The 22253-nt window shown below is 43.9% G+C and overlaps 1 protein-coding gene across 1 annotated transcript in view; it reads left to right on the top strand.

Annotated features, from left to right (window-relative positions):
- The window catches only part of PLS3 (plastin 3), a 50636-nt gene extending 28625 nt beyond the window's left edge, over positions 1 to 22011 (top strand). Inside the window, exons 5-17 of the mRNA XM_044682960.1 lie at positions 150 to 282; positions 3309 to 3390; positions 10637 to 10802; positions 11768 to 11910; positions 13901 to 13927; positions 14268 to 14363; positions 14741 to 14936; positions 16592 to 16670; positions 17735 to 17849; positions 17961 to 18094; positions 18766 to 18889; positions 18998 to 19122; positions 20811 to 22011. Of these exons, the coding sequence (XP_044538895.1) occupies positions 150 to 282; positions 3309 to 3390; positions 10637 to 10802; positions 11768 to 11910; positions 13901 to 13927; positions 14268 to 14363; positions 14741 to 14936; positions 16592 to 16670; positions 17735 to 17849; positions 17961 to 18094; positions 18766 to 18889; positions 18998 to 19122; positions 20811 to 20943 (1553 nt within the window). The 3' untranslated portion in view covers positions 20944 to 22011. The remainder of the gene's footprint in view (positions 1 to 149; positions 283 to 3308; positions 3391 to 10636; positions 10803 to 11767; positions 11911 to 13900; positions 13928 to 14267; positions 14364 to 14740; positions 14937 to 16591; positions 16671 to 17734; positions 17850 to 17960; positions 18095 to 18765; positions 18890 to 18997; positions 19123 to 20810) is intronic.
- Positions 22012 to 22253: the final 242 nt, after the last annotated feature.

Here is a 22253-nt window from a genome sequence, read left to right as displayed (position 1 = left end):
TAATCCAGTATAGTTGTGAGATTTTTGAAGGTACCAAAGAAGGGAGTCACACTGTGGCTGGCACCAGGCAGAATGAGCCTCTCTGCCTGGGCGACACAACTGTGCTTACTCTCAAGTCAGGTAAGCCCTCACTGTCTCACTTCTTTTAGAGGAAGAAAAATATGCTTTTGTGAACTGGATAAATAAGGCCTTGGAAAATGATCCTGACTGCAGGCATGTTATCCCCATGAACCCAAACACAGATGACCTTTTCAAAGCTGTCGGAGATGGAATTGTGCTCTGGTAAGATGACGGTTGCATTGGATTTTTTTTGTTTGTTTAAACCCTTAAGTTCTGTGTATTAGCTCCAAGGCAGAAGAGTGGTAAGGGTGGGCCATGGGGGTCAAGTGACTTGCCCAGGGTCACACAGCTAGGAAGTGTCTGAGACCGAATTTGAACCCAGGACCTCCCGTCTCTGGGTCTCACTTTCAATCCACTGAGCTACCCAGCTGCCTGGTTGCATTGGATTTTAATGCAATTTCCATTAGTAGATTTTCCAGGTTGTTTCATGGAAAACTACTAAAAGAGATTGTAAATAAATATGAAAACCAAAAGTCATGTGATTGCCAAGATGGCAGAATGGTTGTTTTAGAAATCTCTTGGACCTTCAAACCACATGTAAAAGGAGTTCTATGACAGATCACTCAGTCAGTTAATAAACATTTATTAAGCTCCTACTGTGTGCCAGGGATTACGCTAAGCATTGAGGATATAAAAAGGGACAAACACACAGAGAAAATGATAAGGAGAGGTGGGCAAAGGCTTCTGGGAGGAGGTGGGATTTTCTCTGGGACTTGAATGACACCAGGCGGTAGAGATGCAGAAGAACATTGTGGGCATAGAGACAGTGAGCGAAAATGTCCTATTCTAGAGATGGACAATCTTGTTTGTGCCGCTGGATTAAAGATGGAAGAAGAGTAGAAAAGAAGGAAGGAAGAAAGGAGGGGCATTAGGTTATGAAAGGACTGGAGCGGAGAGAGACTTGTAGTAGCTTAACTCAGCAGCAGCTATTACAGCAGTCTGTGCCTGTGTAAGATGAGGGTCTACCGCAGAGTAGGGTGCACATTTGGGAGCTGAAACAGGTGAAATAACCAGGCCTTGGCAGCAGATTGGATTATGTGGGGTAAAATGGGGTGAGGAGTTGAGGAAGACGCTTAGCTTGTGAGTCTGGGTGGCTGGTAGTGAGGAGAAAAGGTAAGGAGTGGAGTTTTTTGCCAAGTGAGAGCTCAAGATGTCTGTGGGGAGATGTGACATCAGAAGAAGAGTTTGGAGAAGGAAAAGGTAGATTTGAGAATAATCGGCATAGAAAGTGTAATGAATCGCTAGGAGCTGAGGAGATCGCCTAGTGAAGTCGTGAAGAGGCCCCAGGCCAGAACCTGGAGGGCTTGTCCCATGATTATCGTCAGGCAGGGCAGTGACTCCCCGTGAGTTCTTCTCTCCCTCCGATCCCCTCTCTGGGTAGCAGACGTGGACTCTGCCCAGCTGTTTGAAGGTGAAGGAGGGTGATAGGAGAAGGGCAGGGAAAAGAAGCTTCTGTTCTGGCTGAAAGGGGACGGGAGGCCCAAAGTGGTTAGAGCGAGAACCCAGCCCTGTGATGTACGATGCGCGAGAAAGGCAAAAAGATCAAGGGAGGAAGCCGAAATAAAAATCTTTGGTAATGAAGGAAGAAGGACTATAAGCTCAAAAGAGGACCCGACAGAAGCAGAAATCGCCCATCCAATGGTCATGGAACCGGAAGCAAGAAACTCAAGAAGAGTTCAAAAAAGAAATGTAGGCATTAGGAGGAAAGATTGGGAATGGAATTAAGTAAGAAACCAGAGCTCTCAGTATGAGCCGGACAGAAAGCACTGGAAAAGGATGTCAGCAACTGGGGGAGAAGTAGCTGCCAGGCAGTTGGGAATGGCAGAACATAATGCATTCCACGAATGTAACAGAATATTAATTGTGCTTGTAAGAAATGAGTAATGGGAAAGCTATACATGCTCTAATGCAGAATGAGAACCAGGAGAGTGATAGAGCCAACGACTGTTCTAATTCTCTCATGTCTCTGGTAGAAGAGGAAAAAGTTTACATCTAAAAACTAAGCTAGCATTTTTTTGGTAAGTGGAAACACGAGAAGCTTTCCAATCAACACGGGAACAAAGACGCCTCTTCTCCCCACTATTATTTGGCATGAGTCTAGAAATGCTAGTGTTAACGATGATGGGAGAGAAATTGCAGGCATGACTACTGGTACAGAAGAAACAAATGACCTTGATTTGCAGATGATATGATAATTAACATAGAGAACCCGGAAGGGTAGGAAAGAATTTGAGATAATTAATAGCTTAACATAACACAATACAAAATAATCACACCGTTGTTGGTAACCTTGAATAACAATAATGACATCCAGGAGAAAATAATGCAAAGGGAAATCCTAATAAAGTGATTAAATGCTTCAGCTCATTGTAGGCAGTCAACTGAAACTCATTTGATAGATAAATAAAATGACAAACTACTCTTAAAATAAAGGATAAGAAGGATAAGAAAGGATATTTATTGTTTATGATTGAATCAAGCCATTCCAATAAGAATACTACCAAAATGGTTTTAAGAATTTAATTCTGTAGAAGTCAAACTACTAAGGGAAAACGACTTCTGGGCCAGGTACATTTTCAGAAACAAATGTGATAGAAAGGCAAGAGACATGGACAAAATCTGGCCAAATTATATTATAAAAATAAACATGGAAAACGATTCAATTAAATTAGATTCCACACTTATTTCAACAATGTGCTCTGGGAAATTTTGAGGCAGGGTGGGGAGGGAATAGTTTCCTTTGGGAATGGAGTCCGATAGGGAACAATTCATACAGTTGTACTCAGCCACTATATCCAAATGCATTTGTGGATAGTAATACAAAGGAAAGATTGTGGGCAGTCCCTTCTTGGCGAGCCTTAGACATGATCTAGAAGAGACTCAAAGTACTGCCAAGTATGTTGATTCCACCCAATTTACTTAGTCATCAATACAAGTAGACTGTTAGCAAAGGGAAGAATGGGGGTTTTTTTGTTGTTGTTTCTGATTGCCTGGCATACCCTAGTCCATTGCAAGTGTTTATGAAATGGTGGTTTGAATCAAAGAAGTGCCATTTTATTTTTCAGGCTATGTAAGCAATAACTTATATTACTTGAGAATATCTATCTGCAGATATACAATAACTTATATTACTTGAGAATATCTATCTGCAGATATACAATGTCACCTGGTTTTCATTTTTTTTTCAGTAAAATGATCAACCTTTCCGTTCCAGACACAATTGATGAAAGAGCAATCAATAAGAAGAAACTTACACCCTTTATCATTCAGGTAAGCAATTTTGTTGTCTTCAAACATGAGCCTTTGGTTCAACTCCCTAAAACCCTAGAGCTAAGGGATGGTGGAGATAGATCTTCTAGTCCAACTGCCACTCATTTCTCTAAGATGGACACTAAGGCCTAGCATGGGTGTGGGTACACTAACTTGCCTGGGGTCATGTAGGTAACCACCACCATCACCACCACAGGCAGAGCTAGGAATGAAATCTTGATCCTTTTGGTTGCAAAAGCGACACAATCCATCCCACCTGTACCATTAAGCCTCTCAATAGGGTGTCTGGTTAATTTGTCTGGGTGGAGATTTAGGTTGTTTGGCATAGAAAAATAAAGACCCAGCCTTGGTTTCAGGAATACCTGGGTTGCACTTAGCAGCTATGAGGTATGTCACTGGATCTGTCAGTGCCCTGTGGCAGCTCCCTAAGACTACAACTTAACTTGTCAGTGTGTGTGAGTGGTTGGAGTTTCCACACTGAGAGATTAAAGATCTTAGGTTTAGTTTAAGAAAAAGAAAGAATTGGGCAGAGCCAACATAGAGGCTTAGTAGCAGTGAAAGCTGGAACTGCTCTGAGAATCCTCACGCCAGCCTTAAAATAGCACCACAAAATGACTAGAGTCATAGAACCAACAAGGAGATGGAGTGAGCGCGTCTCCTGCAGAAAACAAAAGGTAGGTAGAAGGAGTCCATTTTCCTGGAATAAAGGGGAATTGGAAGTAAAACTGCACACAGTTGTGTGTTGGCTGGCTCAGGTGTACCAGGTTCTGAGCCTGGGTATAGGCCAGTTTTGGGATCCCAGCACCCTGTCTAAGCCAACAGTACAACACCCACCCCACACCCACCTAGTGAAATCCCAAACCCTGGCATCAGCCTGCAGTGAGGCCCCAAAGTGTGTAGAGCTTGGCCCTTTCAAGCCTTTGAAGCTCCCTACCCCAGGGCAAAATATCTTACAGTGCCGAGTCCTGCAAGCCATCAGTAGGTGAGACAGAATCAGCAGTTTTCAGAACTCCCAGGCCATAAGCAAAAAACATCTGGGAAAATGAGCAAATGGCAAAAGAAGCACCTAACCATATAAAATTTTTATGGAGACAATGAAGAACAAGGCACAGACTCAGTAGGGAACAATGAGAGCAAAGCACCTACATGCAGAACATCAAAGAAAAATGGGAATTGTCCTCAGATGCTGGAAAAATTCAGAATGGAATTCAAAAAAATCAAATAAGAGGTGGAAGAAAAATGTGAAAAAGAAATGAAAATAATAGTTTAAAAAGCAAAATTGGTCAAGTGGAAAAAAGAGGCTCAAAAATCAAATGAAGAAAAGAGTTTTTAAAACACAGAATTGAGCTACTGGGAAAAAGATGTAAAAATATCCAATGAAGAAAAGAGTTTAAACCAGTGATGGGCAAACTTTTTAAAGAGGGGGCCAAAGGAAAGGAAATGTTCGTCTGTCAGTTTGTTACTAAGGCAACTCTTTCAAAGTTGCATTGTATTGTATCCTACTCATTGTATTTGTCAGATTAGGTCGCTTGGCTGGATAGAACATTTCAGGCCCACCCCCTGCCCCACATCTGGCCCACAGGCTGTAGTTTGCCCATCACTGGTTTAAACAATCAAAAGAGGAATGGACCAAATGGAAAAGGAGGTTCAAAAGGTCATGGAAGAAAATCAGTCTTTAAAAATTAGACCTGGGCAAATAGAAACTAATGATGAATAGAATTCATCAAGAAACACTAAAATGAAGTCAAAAGAATGAAAAAAGTAGAAGAAAATATTAAATATCTCAAATAAAAAAACTGTCCTGGAAAATAGATCAAGGAGAGGCAATCTAAGAATGATCAGCCTCCCTGAAAGTCACGATTAAAAAAACCTAGACATCATATTGTAAGAAATTATTGAAGAAAATTGCCCTGATATTTTTGAATAAGAGGGTAAAATAGAAATTTTAAGAATCTACATATCACCTCCTGCAATAAATCCTCAAATGACACCTCCTAGGAATGTTATATAGTCAAGTTCAAGAGCTCCTGGGCCAAGGAGTAAATACTGTAAGCAGACAAGGAGAAACAATTCAAGTATCATAGAACCCTAGTCTGGATTGCACAGGATGTGGCAGCTTCTGCATTGAAGGATCAGTAGGCTTTGAATATAATATTCTGGAAGGCAAGGGGACTGGATTTACAATCAAGAATCATCTACCCGTCAAAACTGACTATATTCATTCAGTGGAAAATATGGTGATTTAATAAAATAGATTTCCAAGCATTCCTGAAGGAAAGATCAGACTTAAACACAAAATTTTATATATCCAAATACAAAATCAAGAAAAGCATAAAAAGGTAAATAATGAAGAGAAAATATTTAAAGGATTCAATAAAGTCTAATTTTTTTATATCCCTGCATGGAAATATGTGTAACCCTTAAATTTTTTATTATAGTAGTTAGAAGAAGTATTCATAGACAGAAGGTATGCAGTAAGCTGTCTAGGATAATACGTAAAAAAATCAGATGGTGAAAAAGATTGCACTGAGAAAAATGGGAAGATAGAGGTAAAATGGGGTAAATTACATCATATAAAGAGGCACTGGGGAAAAAGCTATTACAATGGAGGTGAGGATGAAGTTGGTGACAGGCAATACTCAAACCTTATGCTCATTGGAATTGGCTCAGAGAGGGAATAACAGCCAGACTCACTGGGATATAGAATATAGAGAAGTAGGAGAGGTTAAGAAAGATGGTTTTTGCCTCTGACAAAGGTCGAATTTCTCAGATTTATAAGGAGCTAAGTCATTTGTACAAAAAATCAAGCCATTCCCCAATTGACAAATGGTCAAGAAACATGAATAGGCAGATAAAGAAATAAAAACTATCAATAAGCACATGAAAAAGTGCTCTAAATCTCTCATAATTAAAGAAATGCAAATCACTCTATTAACAAGGGGAAATAGAATACTTAAATAATCCCATCTCAGAAAAAGAAATTGAACAAAGTACCAATGAACTTCCTAAGAAAAAATCTGTATGGCCTGATGGATTGACAAATTAATTCTATCAAACATTTAAAGAACAATTATATATACTATATAAATACCAATAATACATATATATGTATATATATATACACACATACTATATATACAATAGATATGTGTGTATGTGTATATATATACATACACAGAATATATAAACTATAACATATAACTATCATATATATAAACTATTTGGCAAAATAAGTAAAGGAGTCTTACCAAATTCTTTTTATGACCCAAATATGGTGCCGATACGTAAACCAGGAAGACCAGCAGAGAGAATATTACACACCAATTTCTTTAATGAATATAGATGCAAATAAATAAAATATTAGCAAAGATACTATAGTAGTATATCACAAGGATTATTCACCACAAACAGGTGGGATTTGTACCAGGAATGTAAAGCTGATTTAATATTAGAAAAACCATCAGCATAATTGACCATATTGATAGAACCAAACTAATAGAAATTATATTATTATCTTAATAGATGCAGAAAAAGCTTTTTTTTTAACCCTTAACTTCTGTGTATTGGCTCCTAGGTGGAAGAGTGGTAAGGGTGGGCAATGGCGGTCAAGTGACTTGCCCAGGGGTCACCCAGCTGCCCCCAAGAAAAAGCTTTTGACAAAATACAACATCCATTCCTATTTAAAAACACTTAGAAATGCTGGGTTTACACCCCAAAGAGATAATAAGGGAAAAGACTTGTACAAAAATGTTTATAGCCGTGCTTTGTGGTAGCAAAAAAAAATTGGAAAATGAGGGGATGCCCTTTGATTGGGGAATGGCTGAACAAATTATGGTTATCTGTTGGTGATGGAATACTATTGTGCTCAAAGGAATAATGAACTGGAGGAATTCCATGTGAACTGGAACGACCTCCAGGAATGGATGCAGAGTGAAAGCAGCAGAACTAGGAGAACCTTATACACGGAGACAGATACACTGTGGCACAATTGAATATAATAGACTTTTCTACTAGAAGCAATGCATTGATCCAAGACATGTCTGAGGGACTTAGGAGAAAGAATGCTATGCACATTCTGAGAAAGAACTGTGGGAGTAGAAACACAGAAGAAAAACAATGGCTTGATCACATGGGTTGATGGGGACATATGATTGGGGATGTAGATTCTAAGCAATTACTCTAGTGCAAATATCAGTAATATAAAAATAGGTCTTGATCAGTGACACAAGTAAAACCCAGTGGGACTGCCTGTCGGCTCTGGGAGTGGGGTGGGAAGAGGGGAGAGAAAGAACATGAATCATGTAACCAGGGAAAATTTTTCTCAATTAATCAATTAAAAAAAATAAAAACACTTAGCATAGCAATAAAAATATCTTTCTGTAAAATACTAATTAGTAGTATCTAAAACCTTCAGCAAGTATATCATCTGTAATGAAGATAAGTTAGAAGCCTTTCCAGTAAGATAAGGGGTGAAGTAAGGATGCCCATTACCACCACTATTATTTAATTTTAAACTACTAGAAAAGTTAGCTTCAGCAGTCAAATTGAGAGTTATAGGCAATGAGGAAACTTAACCTAACTCTTTGTGTGGATGATATGGTAAAATACGTAGAGAATCAGCTCAAAAACTAATTGAAATAATTAATAACTTTAGCAGTTTCAGGATACAAAATAAACCCACAGAAATCTTCAGCATTTCTATATATTACCAACAAAGTCCTGCAGCAAGAGTTAGAAAGAGAAACTCCATGGGAATCTATTTGCTAAGACAAATATATGAATATAATTACAAAACATCTGACAAGTAAAGTCAGATCTAAACAAATGGAAAATCATGAATTGCTCACGGGTAGGTAGGCTGATGGAATATACTAAATATGACAATCCTACCTAAATTAATTAACCCATTCAATGCCATCCCTATCAAACTACCAAAAAACTTTGATAGAACTAGAAAAAAATAACATAAAATTCATCTGGAAGAGTAAAAGGTCAAGAATATCCAGGGAATTAATGGGGAAAAGGAAGGAAGGAGACCTAGCAGTACCAAATCTCAAACTACTATAAAGCAGTAATCATCAGAACAATCTGGTACTGGCTAAGACATAGAATGGTGGAGCAATTGAATAGAGTTGACCTCAACAATGAACCTCAGCAATCTAGTGTTTGATAAACCCAAAGATCCCAGCTTTGGGGTATAATAACTCACTATTTGACAAAAATGCTGGGAAAATGGGAAAAGAATATGGCAAAAATTAGGTATAGAACAATATCTCACACTCTATACTAAGATAAGATCAAAATAGGTATATGATTTAGATATATTTAGATATAAAAGAATATTAGTAACGTGGGGGAACATAGAATAGTTTACCTGTCAGATCTATGGAGAAGGGAAGGCTTTCTGACCAGACAAGATAGAGAACATTACAAGATGTAAAATGAATAATTTTGATTATGTTAAATTAAAAAGGTTTTGTACAAACAAAACCAATGCAACCAAGATTAGAAGGGAAGCAACAAACTGGGGGAAAATTTTATAACATTTCTCTGATTAAGGTCTCATTTCTCAAATATATAAAGAACTAAGTCAAATTTATCAGAATCCAAGTCATTCTCCAATTGACAAATGGCCAAAGGATATGAATAAGCAGTTTTCAGATGAAGCAATCAAAGCACTGGATTGGCAGTCAGATCCTGCCAACCTTCCAGTCCCAGCTCTGCTACCTCTTCCTTGTGTGACCTCCAAAAAAGCACTTTTATACTTCCATGGACCTTTCAGTTAATAACCTCTGCAAAAGCAGGCGGTTGAACCAATAATCATATGAAAAAATGTTCTGAATCCCTTTTGATTAGAGAAATGCTAATTAAAACAACCCCGAGATACCACCTCACACCTATCAGATTGGCCCATATGACAGCAAAGGAAAATGACACATGTTGGAGAAGATGTGGCAAAATTTAGACACTAATGCATTGCTGGTTAAGTCGTGAACTCATCCAACCATTCTGGAAAGCAATTTGGAATTATGTTCCAAAGAGCATAAAAAAATGGGAAAGGACCTGCTTGTACAAAAATATTTATAGCTGTTCTTTTCGTGATGGCAAAGAGCTAGTATTTATGCGGATGCCCATCAATTGGAGAATGGCCGAACAAAGCGTGGTGTAGGATGGTGATGGAATACTATGTGCCGTAAGGAATGACGAACAGGATGATTTCAGAAACAGCCGGAAACACCTTCATGAACTGATGCAGAGCGAAATAAGCAGAATCAGGGAAACACATACACATTAACAGCAGTATTGTGGTGTGATCAAATGCGATAGACTTGGGCATTATTTGAAATACGACCATCCAGATCAATTCTGAGGCGCTTATGACAATGGATGCTCTTAACTTCTCGAGAAAAAAGTGATGAAGTAGGGATGCAGATTAAATCATGATTTTTCTCTTGTTTATTTGGGTACATGTTTTGGGGTTTTAGTTTTATATAAGATTCTTCTCTTTTGAAAATGAACAATACAGAAGTACGTATTGTGTGATAATACATATATAACCCAGATTGAACTGCTTGGCAGCTCTGGGAATGAAAAAAGGGAGGGAGAGGAGACAATTTGGATCATATAACATTGGAAAACTTATGTGCAAATCTGTTATTGAATGTTAGTTGATAATAAATAAATAAGTGCATTAAAAAGAAATTTTAAAAAAATTTAAAAAGAAAGAAAACCCCAGAGCATCCCAAATACACAGTACAGGTGAGCATGGCAGAGTACCTTTTGACACATCTTCTTTGGGACATGGATTTGTAGGAAGGGACCGTAGAAACAATCAGGTCCAGCCGAGTCCCAAGGGGCCAAAGATGACCTAGGGAGTTAGAGGAAGAGGTAGGATGAGAACGTTTTCTAAAACCCGCATTGCTTCCTGAGGATTTTCAACTCGGACTTGTAAATGTCATCACAAGAGCAGGGCCTGGTTTTTAATAACCTCCTCGATTCAGGCACAGCAGCTGTAACAATAAGGTGGAGCTTCGTTTTATCCTCCAGTAGTTTCCTCCCTTCTTTTTCCACCCCTGGTTGGTATGCTGCTGATCCTGGCTGTGGTTTCTGCGGGGTGTTGTATGTTGTTTTGGGCAAGTGAATCAGTGCCACCATTGAGCTCAGTGGGTGCTGCCTGCATGGCCTGGACAAGTAGCAGCTGCTTCGGCAGAAATTTCAAAATGTTCTCTGGCTTTTTCTTTTGCAGGAGAACTTAAACTTGGCATTAAATTCGGCCTCTGCAATTGGGTGCCACGTGGTCAACATTGGGGCCGAGGACTTACGGGCCGGAAAGCCCCACCTGGTCCTGGGCCTGCTTTGGCAAATCATTAAGATTGGCTTGTTTGCCGATATTGAGCTCAGCAGAAATGAAGGTATCTACCACTCGTTGGGCCATTCTGAGGCATGTGGATTGAGTGGCGCACGCCATCCTTTAAGGGGGGGATGCTCAAGTGCAATAGAGTGCTTCAGAAAAGAGCTGAGCTTGTTGATGTCCAGTGAGCTACCCGGCGGCTAGACCAGCATCTCAGAATTGGGAGGCTTCTACGTGTCCTTCACAATTATCTGCATCCTCTAGATGTCAAGCCGCCCCCCCCAGCTCTGGATTGGCAGTCAGATCCTGTGGACCAGAGTTCCAGTCCCAGCTCTGCTACCTCTTCCTTGTGTGACCTCCAACAAAGCACTTTTATACTTCTGTTGACCTCTCGGTTAATAGCCTCTGCCAAAGCAGGGGCTTGAACCATTTGGCCTCTAACTTCCCTTGGAACTTGATTGGGCAATACAGTAAGGAAGGGCATAATGCTACCCCCAAAGCCTTTACCGATGGACCTGGGCTTTGCTCTCTTACCATCGGCATACTTTGAAAGAGGGAGCATTAACTTGGAGCTGAGGGAACTGAAAGTTAAAGATAGAGAGGGACAATGACTGACACAGAGCTAGTAAGTAGCATAGCCAACATTTGAATCCAGGTCCATTGGGGAGGAAAAGAGTATATAGGGAAGGAGAAAGATAGTCAGGCTTGGAGTCCCAGCTTGGCTGCTTGTGAGTAGCGTGGCCTCTAGGGTTCCTTGCATCAGTTCAGCCTCTCGCCACAGACTCAACTGAGAGCACCGCAGGCCTTTTTTGAGGGTCTGAGGCTCCCGGGTTGTCTGTTCGAGCCACATCAAGCTCTTTTTTAATTCTCTTGAATGAAGGATGCTAGGGGAATTGGGTGAGCCAGTAAAGAGTCTCAGACGTGAGGGCAGCCACTTTGGAAGCTGGCCAGCCATTGGCAACAGGGGCAGGTCAATGCCTGGAATGTGATTCTAACGGGTGTGCTGGTGCTCTGTCTTAAATGTAGCCTTAGCAGCCTTACTCCGAGATGGCGAGACCTTGGAGGATCTCATGAAGTTATCTCCAGAAGAACTGCTGCTCCGTTGGGCCAACTTTCATCTGGAAAACTCGGGCTGGCACAAAATCAACAACCTTAGCTCTGACATCAAGGTAACACACAGAAAGGCACGAGAAAAGGGCAGCAGACTGGGCCTAGGATTTCCCAGGACCTCAGGGCCCCGAGAACGGATGGTCCGAGAAATGTGGGGAATGAGAAAGCAGCCATACACTTGGCCCTTTGTTATGATGGGAAGAGACAACAGTGATAGCTTTTCTATCTATCACATGCTGAGCCTGGAGTGTAGTAGGATGACAGAGCTGTAACTTAGAGTGGGGTGCCTTGGGTTGGGGTCTCAGATATTGACATCACTGGGTAAATGAATTTGCTTTTATGTCATCCTGGAAACTATCGGTCCTATACCTCACAATCATTCTGTTCCGTTTGCCCTTGCCAGGGCTGGGGGAGGAGGCAAGGCATCCTCAGGAGAAGATGAAACAGCAGGCTAGTGGGTACGCATCAGGATGGGGAGAAGGGATCGAACCATCCCCTCTCCCATTGGTTCTGTACCACCATTTGGATTATCTCATGGCCCCTTTATGCAAACCCTGCCCTCACCCCAACCCTCCCTGGTCCACCACTAAATTGTTTTAGCTTTAGAAGGGTCTTTAGAGACCGAGTAAAACCCCTTCATTTTATAGGGGAGAAAACAGGCTCAAAGAGTTTAAGGGACTTGCCTCAGACTACATTGTTCAAGGGACTGGGATTTTTATTCTAGCTTTGAGGGTAGATACATCTCCTACAACTTTGTTCCTGGACCTTAGGACACTTTCTGACTTGAGCTGATGCCCTCAGACCTTCCCTTGGCTCAGCTCCTTTGTTTTACTTTAGGAATAACATTCCTTTTCTGTTGTGCTCAGCATTTGCTGCTACATAGTGATGAGCAGCAGAGAAAAACTGTCAAGCAGAGGCATTAATACCATTCTCTAGCCACCTGCTTCCTTTGACCACTCAGGAAGATGAAAGATAATCCCTGTGGCAAAAAGCCTGGACCTTCCAATCCTCAGCTGCTGGGGCAGCCTCAGGCCCTTCATCAGAGACCCTTGCCACCTGTCCTGAGATCACATTGGGCAGGGAACAGCAGGCCTGACATGAAAGCAATCAGTCCTTTCAGGGACATTCTGGGCTGGAGTGGGGGAAGCACAGTGGGCTGTGGGATATAATGAACTCTTGGGCTCTAACTGGCTTTGGGAATGCCTTTACATCTCTGCTTCTGAAAAAAGTTGTGCTTTCAGCTGGATTTCTGGATTCAAAACAAATGCCACTCACCCCAGTGATCCCCTAGGGTTGATGGTGAACCTATGGCATGTGTGCCAAAGATTGCATGCAGAGACCTCTCTGTGGGTACGTGCTCTGTCCCTAGCAGAGTTGGTTACTAGAAAGGCAGAGGGCCTCAGGTGGAGCTGCTCCCTCCCCCCTTCTCCACCATTCCTCCCATGTCTGGGGTAAGGTGGTGGTGGTGGTGGCGGCGGCGGCGGCGGGGCCTGGCACTGTGGTCTCTAAAAGGTTCACCATCACTGCCCTAGAATCCTTTTATAAAGCAGATGGTCCTTTGGTGACCTTAAGTGTGTTCAATTTTTCCTATGCCGTGTTTTCTTCCACCCTATGGGCTCTTCCCTCTAGGTTGGATAGATTGTTCTCTTTACGGTCTTCTGCTCTCTTCCCGCTGGGATAGCAGCTGTAGCTGATGATTGGGTTCTTTGTTCTCTGGGCATGCCCCTTGAGGTGGGGGTTGTGATGATGAGGACCCTGCAATGATTGGGCAGGAGTGGGGATGGCCAGTGCTCATTTGTGCCTCTGCCATGCTCCTACAATGGCCCCAATTCTGCTATTCTTAAATACGTACCATCTTTCTCTTGAAAAGAGGCTTCCAGTTTGGTTGACTCTTTCAATTAAGAAAGTCTAAAGCTCTAGCTTGGAGGTTTTACCCATATTCTAGTAAGTGGCATTTGGTGATAATTTCATTCTTTTTTTCCTCCTCTTTGATGCTTCCTGGACTTCTGTTCTCCTGCCTTTGTTCCATTGCTTGGTTTATCTGCCAAGCTCATTGACTTCAGTAATTCAGTAAAGGTACAGAACTGGCCATGTGTTCACGTATTGTACTGCAATGGGAACTTTATTAAAAGGAAGAGAAATGGGAAACCCATTTTTTCAAATAATTGCATGGTTCATATGTGTTGGGGGGGAAGCAGGGAGTATTTTCTGTGAATGGAGGTCCACATAGCTTCAAGGCCTTTCAAAACACGACAAACAAATGAAGCGTGGTCGTCCTTGGTAGAATGGAAGTACCTTGAAGCCGGGACCATTTCTGGTTTTGCTTGATTGTTTCCTCTTGGTATCCTCAGTGGCTCATGACTCTCCTTGTTGATTTGGGAGTTGGGTTCTTCTTGACCTTCTTCACTTTTTGCAGGATTCCAGAGCCTACTTCCATCTTCTAAATCAGATTGCTCCAAAAGGCCAGAAAGAAGGGGAACCCCAGATTGACATTAGCATGGCCGGTTTCAATGTAAGTATTCTGGGAGAGGAGGTATTAATCACAGCTATGGATGTCAGTTAGATCATACTAAAACGCTTTGTTTTTTGGATGTGGGAAATAACAGCCTGATCCCTTCCCTCTCTTTAGGGAGAGCCCCAGTGGGTACTTCTCTCACGCTCTAAAGTTCTTGGGGGGTGCTACTCACTCATTACCTCTTTGGGGCCTGTCCTGTTGGAGAGGATTTGAACCCAGGTCTTTCCACCTCCAAGACTTGTGTGACCTGTTTGTCACTAAGCAGGGGTTCAGTGTGGAGGAACCAGCTCTTTGCCTAATTGATCTGCCTTTCCTCTGCTGCTGGCCAGTACAGAGTCAGTGGGGGCTCATCTGCTTTTGGTTTCTTTTCCCAGGAAAAGGATGACCTAAAGAGAGCCGAGTACATGCTCCAGCAGGCAGATAGACTGGGCTGCCGACAGTTTGTCACCCCAGCTGATGTTGTCAGTGGCAATCCCAAACTGAACTTGGCTTTTGTGGCAAACCTGTTTAACAAGTACCCAGCACTCACCAAGCCTGAGAACCAGGACATCGATTGGACGCTACTTGAAGGTTTGTGCCTCATACCAACGTTGGGGCCAGAGGGAGGCTGTGTTTAGGCTACGAAAATCTTGCTAGGACCGATCAAAGGTTTTGAGGTTAAAGTTGAGTATCGGTCTCTCTCGATGAGTGACCCAAGAAGTTGGCACTGGAGTGGGGTTTTCCCAGGCCAAACTCAGCTCCATGGCAGAGGCAGCTCCAAGGAGCCCCTACCTCCCAGGGATGTTGGGAAAGCACTTAGCCCAGCACATGGCACATGGCAAGCAGCTTGATAGAAAGGCTTAGTCCCTTCCCCGCTTGTGATCTTCAAGGGACCGAATGGGAGGAGGCTACAGATTTTCACCAGCTTGGCCTACTCCCATTTCCCAAAGTCAGCCCCTCTCTCTAGCCATGGCAGTCTCAGCCACACTCCCATAAAGTCCCACTGCCCTCTTGGTCAGAATTGCAGCATGAATGTCTAAGCTGGAGGAGAGGCAAGGAGAGGCCCTTACCGATATAGTTGGGTTCTTGACATTGGAGATGCCTTGACTCCTTGGGCCCTTTTGCAATTCCTCATTGAGGCTATGAAGTAGCCAAGTATGTTCCTAATGTTAAATCAGTTACTCTCCCCAAAGCCAATTGTTAGGAGCACTTAGCCAATTTGGCGAGCTTTCTTTCAGTGGGACCTTTGTCCTAGTGTAGAAGACATCAAATTAGGATTCAGGAAAAGGAGACCTTGTTCTAGTCTCTTCCTTCTTTGGGCTTCAGTTTCCTCCTGTAAAATAAGGGAGTTGATCTGGATGAGGCCTAGAGGCTGTGGTAATTCCATGTGGTCAGAGATTGACCTAATTAAATCCTCAAATCTAGTTAGTAGGAGGGCCAGGCCAACTCATGAAATTCTCAACTTGCCCAGCCTCTGACTCTTAAACAGCCTCTGAGGAGTACATAAGGTTGAGGGAAAGGAGGAAGAAACCAATCAAGGCTCAGAGCAGTTAATTACTTGATCAGCAGTACACGGCAGTTAGGATTTGAACTAATGTGCTCAGACACAAACTCCAGGGCCATTTAAAATCATCCCCTGCTGCCCTCCAAGCTGCATTTCTTTCCTTTTTTCAATGACTGGAAGGCCTCTTCAAGCTCTCTCTTCTCCATTTCATTCTGGCCTGGCCCACCATTATTTAATACCATCATTTCACAGCACCTCCCCGCTCACAATGCCCAAGTGCCTTTCCCTCAACCTTTCGTACTCCTCGGGGGCTGCTTTAGAGTCAGAGACCGGGCGAGTTGAGAATTTCATGTGTTGGCCTGGCCCTCCTACTAACTAGTTTTGTAACCTGTAGGCAGATGTGGAAGCTGGGCCTACTTTGATGGGCAGGACGGTCTTCCTGAATGTTCGCAGGTTTCCCCACATGCCAGGTGTCCATTTGCAGTTAGCTGGCTTCCTCGTGAAGACCTCTGTTCTTAGGTTTCCCGTGTTCACTTTATCTGTTGCATTAATAGATCTCATTCCTGGTTGTGAAGAAAACCCGGAGGGAGGGATAGCTTAGTGTAGGCCCAAGCATTAACATATCCACCAGGGCACGTGTGCCTTGTAGCTTCCACATTCATGTTGTATAAGGTTGTGTCTCAAGTGCTGGACACACGTTTGGGTGCTCTTTGGAAATATTTATAAAGCCAATTTCCAACAGGAGAAACGCGAGAAGAAAGGACTTTCCGTAACTGGATGAATTCTCTTGGTGTTAACCCTCACGTAAACCATCTGTATGGGTAAGTCCATCTGGCCAAATGGAGGGACCTTGAATTTGGGGGGTTTGTTTCCTTCTACAAAGGTAATTTAAAAATTCGAGTTATATTAAATTAAATTAATTTTAATTAATTGAACTAAAAATTGGTAATAAGGAACAGCAGTGTGAATTCTGGGAATTCATTCAGGTGGCATCCTTTTTTTTAACCCTTCCTTCTGGCTTAGACTCAATATTAGTGATTGATTCTGAGGAAGAATGAATGGTAAGGGCTAGAGAATGGGAATTAAGTGACTTATCCAAGGTCACCCAGCTAGGAAGTATCTGAGGCCACATTTGAACCCAGAACACCTCCTATCTTCCTACTCAGGCTGCATATTAGCCCATCTTCTGCATGGCACAGTTCCCAAATATTTCAGATCACATCTAGCCCTGCCACTCCTCTCCTCAAGAAGCTTCAGTGGGATCCCTAGTGTCTTTTCATCCTTAGAGTAGGGCGAGTGGTGGGGGAGTTCTCATAGGAGTTAAGCTTGCAACTCGTGGTTTGGCATGTCCATAGTGTTTTGTTGTAGGTGCCGCTTGGGGCAGCAGATAGAATGCTGGGCTTGGGTTCCAATCGCTATTTGAATGGGAAGAACATTGGAGGTAGAGGGCTCGAGTTCCCATCGCACTTGTGAATCTTGCTACTCTGGCGAGGTTGGACAGCTGGTTCTCTTTTGCTGGGCCTCAGTTACCTCCTCTGTAGAACGAGGACATTGAACTGGATGGCCCACAAGTTTCTGCCCAGCTAGAAGGCATTCCACACCCATTTATGCTAGGTGTCCTCACTTCTCTCACCTCCTTTCCGTATCGTTGTCACGATTTTCAGAATCTGAAGATATTTGATCACTGCTGGAGAACCCCAAGTGAATTAGAGCGAGTCTCCCTGTGGTTCCGGATGTCTGGTAGCAAGCATGGGCTTCTTTCCCAGCTCCATTTTCAGGAGAGGATGCTGGAGGAAGGGGAAGAGCATCATTTTCTTCTGGTCTCTGGACTCACCAGGGCCGGATTCCCTGAAAGCACTGACCCCTTCTTTGCTCTTCTGTCTAGTGACCTGCAAGATGCCCTGGTCATCTTACAGCTGTATGAAAGGATTAAAGTCCCCGTTGACTGGAATAAGGTCAACAAGCCTCCGTACCCTAAGCTTGGTGCCAACATGAAAAAGGTAGCTGTTGGGGCTGGGCTGAGGTGCCCTGCGGAGCTCTGGCTAGCTTCTGGGCTTGCTTTGTTGTCGCTTTCGGAATTCTTCACTTGATGTTCGTGTGTCTGTACACAGTTGGAAAACTGCAACTATGCCGTGGATTTGGGGAAGCACCCTGCCAAGTTCTCCCTGGTTGGCATTGGTGGACAGGATCTGAATGATGGCAACCCAACCCTGACACTAGCTGTGGTCTGGCAGCTTATGAGAAGGTGGGTAGTGGCAGCGTGGACCTCGAGAACGGGCACTGGTTTGATAGCTCTGAGATTGTAGACTTTGGCTTTAAGGAAGAGCTCAAATGATAAGTGGTGGGAAATGATGCCATGTGGGGCCCCCCAGCTCGTAGAAGTGGGAATGTGATGCTAAAGCTTATCCAGTTGACAGTAACATAATTCATCAGTCATGATGGCCCCCATTTAAAACATGGAGGGACCGTCACTAAAATGATATGAAGGGGCCATTATGCCTGAGCACCGGCATGTGCCCTACTTGCTTCTGGGAGGAGATCTGCAATGCTCCTTATGTAGGGAGTTGAAAGCTGCCACCTTGTCAATTGTTTTCTTTTCTAAACCCTCATCTTCTGCCTTGGGGTCAATACTGTGTATTGGCTCTAAGGCAGAAGAGTGGTGAGGGTAGGCAATGGGGGTCAAGTGACTTGCCCAGGGTCACCCAGCTGGGAAGTGTCTGAGTCTAGGACCTCCCATCTCTAGGCCTGGCTCTCAATCCACTGAGCCACTCAGCTGCGCCCCCCCCAACCCCCCGTCAATCATTTTCATCACACCCTTCGAGGCAATGTGGCATAGTCACACTGCCTTGAAGGGTGGTGGAGTCAGGAAGAGCTGGTCTCACAGATTAGGTCTGCTTACCCTTGCCTCTCCTGTAGATACACACTGAATGTCTTGGAAGATCTTGGTGATGGCCAAAAAGCTAACGATGACATCATCGTGAACTGGGTGAACAGAACACTAGGGGAAGCTGGGAAGTCAACCTCCATCCAGAGCTTTAAAGTAAGCCAACATGGCGGGCAGCTTCCTGCCCTTGGCCCTGTCCCAGCTCTCCACGTGGGTTCCCAGGTAACCCATTTTGAAATGCTTTTTGGTTCTGTTTTGTACCAGGACAAGACAATCAGCTCGAGTTTGGCGGTTGTGGATTTAATCGACGCCATCCAGCCAGGATGCATTAACTACGACTTAGTGAAGAGCGGGAACCTGACTGAAGAGGATAGGCACAACAACGCCAAGTGAGTGGAGTGACTCCTGGCTGGGTGTCCCAGGAGCTTGCCATCATTTTCTCTCTCCTATCTTCCCTTGGTTCAAAGCATTCTCTGCCCCTCTGCCTTCTGTCCTTGCTGTTTAAATGCTGACCTTTCAGTGGAAAGGGCACCCTAGACACGGACTCTGGAGAGCCACGGGTTCACATCCCACCACTGATACTTACCACTTGGGTGACTGTGGGCCAAGCTACGGCATCTCTGATTCTGTCTCCTAATCTGGAAAATTGAGCTACTTCTTAGACTAGTGATGGGCAAACTACGGACCCCTGAAATGTTCTATCCCCCCCACGTGACATTATTCCTAATCTGACAAATACAACGAGCAGGATACAATACAATGAGACTTGGAAAGAGTTGCCTTAGAAACAGACTGACAGAGGAGCATTTCCTTTCCTTTGGCCCATCACGGCCTTAGACCACCAACTTGGCAGGGCTATTGTGAAGATCAAAGGAGATGGGAGACTCCTTTGGAAATCTGTAAGTCTCGCGTTCTGGACCCCTTCTCAGAATGCTGTTTTTAAATCATTGAAGGAAATGCTAAATTTTAGTGAAGAGGCCAGTGAAGACAAAGATTCCCACCTTCCCTCTAAATTCCTGAACTTCTGGAAATCTGTCCCAGGAGCCCTTGTGGCCCCCAGGTTCATGGATGCCAGCTAGATCTATGGAAGACGCCGCAGCTGCAGCCTCCATGCCTTTCTGCACAGATTGTCCCCCTGGCTTGCCTGGTGTATCCTTTCTCGCTCCAGGAAGCTGTTCCCAGCTCCTAGTGCTCTCTCCCGGCTCCATTCTGTCTGTCTCCCCGAATGTTTTGCTTTTGCTTCGGTATTTCCAGAGCCCAGAAAATCACAGATAGGTTTAGATGGGCTTTTTCTGTGCTGAGGCCTCATGTACTGCTTATGCCTTGGGGTATGCCCTCCCCCGGCCCACACATATGGGTGTCCCCTGCGGTGGGGGTGGCAGTCTTCTTATGACATAAAGGAAGCCCTCTGACATCTCCCTGAGTGCCGGCCATAGTCGCCCAGGCGCCTGGCCACCTCGCCTCAGACAGGGGTTTTCTGTGTATGGAAAACAAGGGTGCACCAAAGCTTCGTTTGCTGAAGACAAAAAGCACCGCTAAGCTGGATTGCACACAAACGCGGCCTCTGCACTAGCTTAGGCGCCCCCAGCAGGGCCTAGATCAAGAGGTCATCACTGCTCACCTGACTTCTTCTGCACTCTTATAAACTGGGAAGAGATTTTTGTGCCTCAGGCAAGTGACTGGCTGGGGTAAGAAACTCAAGCTCCTGGCAAAGTTGAACAACTTAGGGGAAAAGCAAGAATAATTCAGTAACACCCGTCCGCCCATCCACCACGTGCCAGAGACCGGGAAGAAAAAATCAGTCACCGAGGAAGGGTTAACTATCCCCCCCCCCATTTACACAAACACTGCCTGGCTAGGCCACCCTTTCTGGAGTCTGGTTCGACAAAACGAGTCTTTGCTGACCTCGGGGAGTTTTCAGGCGTGGAAGGGAGGGAGGGGAGGCCTAGCCAAGCCACTTAGAACAAGGAGCAGCGGGTGAGTGTGTACATTTCAGAAGATGACTTTGAGCTGAGGGCCTTGTGATGCCCGGGGCATCTGATTGACAAGGCTCTCTTTCTTTTTCCTTGGAATATAGGTATGCCGTGTCGATGGCCAGGAAGATCGGAGCCAGGGTCTACGCTCTTCCTGAAGACCTCGTGGAAGTGAAACCGAAGATGGTTATGACAGTATTTGCCTGCTTGATGGGCAGAGGGATGAAGAGGGTATAAAAGAGTCCATCCAAATGCAAACAGAAACCCTTGCCTCCCCCACCCTCCTCTCCCCTCCCTGCATGACTCCCAGATCAACTATTTCTAGGAAGAAATGCTGTTGGCTTACGGACTGTTGACCTTTAAAGGACTTTTCGTCGTCATCACCACCACCGTCGTCATCTGAGTTCTCAGGGAGAGAACACACGGGGAAAGTCCATTTGTCAAGAGCGCATAAAATGGATTCCTCGCCAAACCATTGGCCTCTCTCCCCCTAGAACGCCGTGCCGCAAGTTCCCAATCGCTATATGTTATTTCTGTATTTTCCCACTAGGGTTTACTCCAACCGATTGGTCTGATCCTGCTAGGCAGTAATTCACATTTTACCCATCAGCTTAGTTCTCCATCCGGGACCCCTTGGGGATTATTTTTGTAGATTTGAAGCTGCTTAACAGAAAGGACTCGAAGATTGCATCAGGTCAGGTTCTCGTATTTCTAAGGATCGCTGTCCTTCAGTGTTCTTTCTCCGTGGTGCTTTTTTGTACATCAAAAGGTTTTGGCTCCTTTATAAACAAGACTGCAACAGTCTTGGCTCCCCCTTCCTCCCCTTCCCTCCCCCCTACTTTTTTTAAACACCTCTTCGAGGTAGAATACAGCCGTTAGGGAGTGGGGAATGTGTCTTAAACCTTCGTCTGCTTTTCCAAGTGTAGACAACTATCAGACGCCACAAACGAAACGATTTCCTGGATCCATTTGGGGATGGGTTTGATCCAAGTCTTTTCCTTTTTTAAAAAATTGAAAATGCTGTTGAATAGAAGATATTTTTGAGGGGAGGGAGTGCTATGAATAGCTGAAGTCAGTCTAGGGTAGAGGCGGTGTGCTGATTCAAAAAATAAATACACTTGTGGTCTTTCCACCTAAAACAAGGAGCAGGGATCACCAAAGAAGGAAGAAAAATGTACCCATAGTCTTAATGTACTCTTGCTTTGGCAAGCTGTTTGCTCTATTTTCAAGGTCATATTGTTATTCTAAGCTATTAAAAGTGATGTAATTTGGTGGCAAATATTAGTTCAAATAAAAGACATTTAAGTACAAACTGGTTTCTTCTGTGTGTTTGATTTCGTAGCGTGAGGTTCTTTTTTTCCATCTGTTTTGATTCTGACCCGTTTCCTGGTCCCTTCTCCCCAAGTTGGGAGTCGATGCAATAATGAAGGCAAATGCCAGGGAGGTGAGGCAGCTCTCTACGTTTTCAGAGCCCTTTCCTCCTCTTTCCTCTTGCCTTATGAGATCATCTGAAGAGGACAGCTGGCCCCTGGCTCGTGGTGGCAGCA

The sequence above is a fragment of the Gracilinanus agilis genome, chromosome X (genome assembly GCF_016433145.1).
Source record: "Gracilinanus agilis isolate LMUSP501 chromosome X, AgileGrace, whole genome shotgun sequence".
Taxonomy (NCBI): Eukaryota; Metazoa; Chordata; class Mammalia; order Didelphimorphia; family Didelphidae; genus Gracilinanus; species Gracilinanus agilis.
The sequence above is the reverse complement of the archived record's forward strand: the minus strand, read 5'-3'. Positions and strand labels throughout refer to the sequence as shown.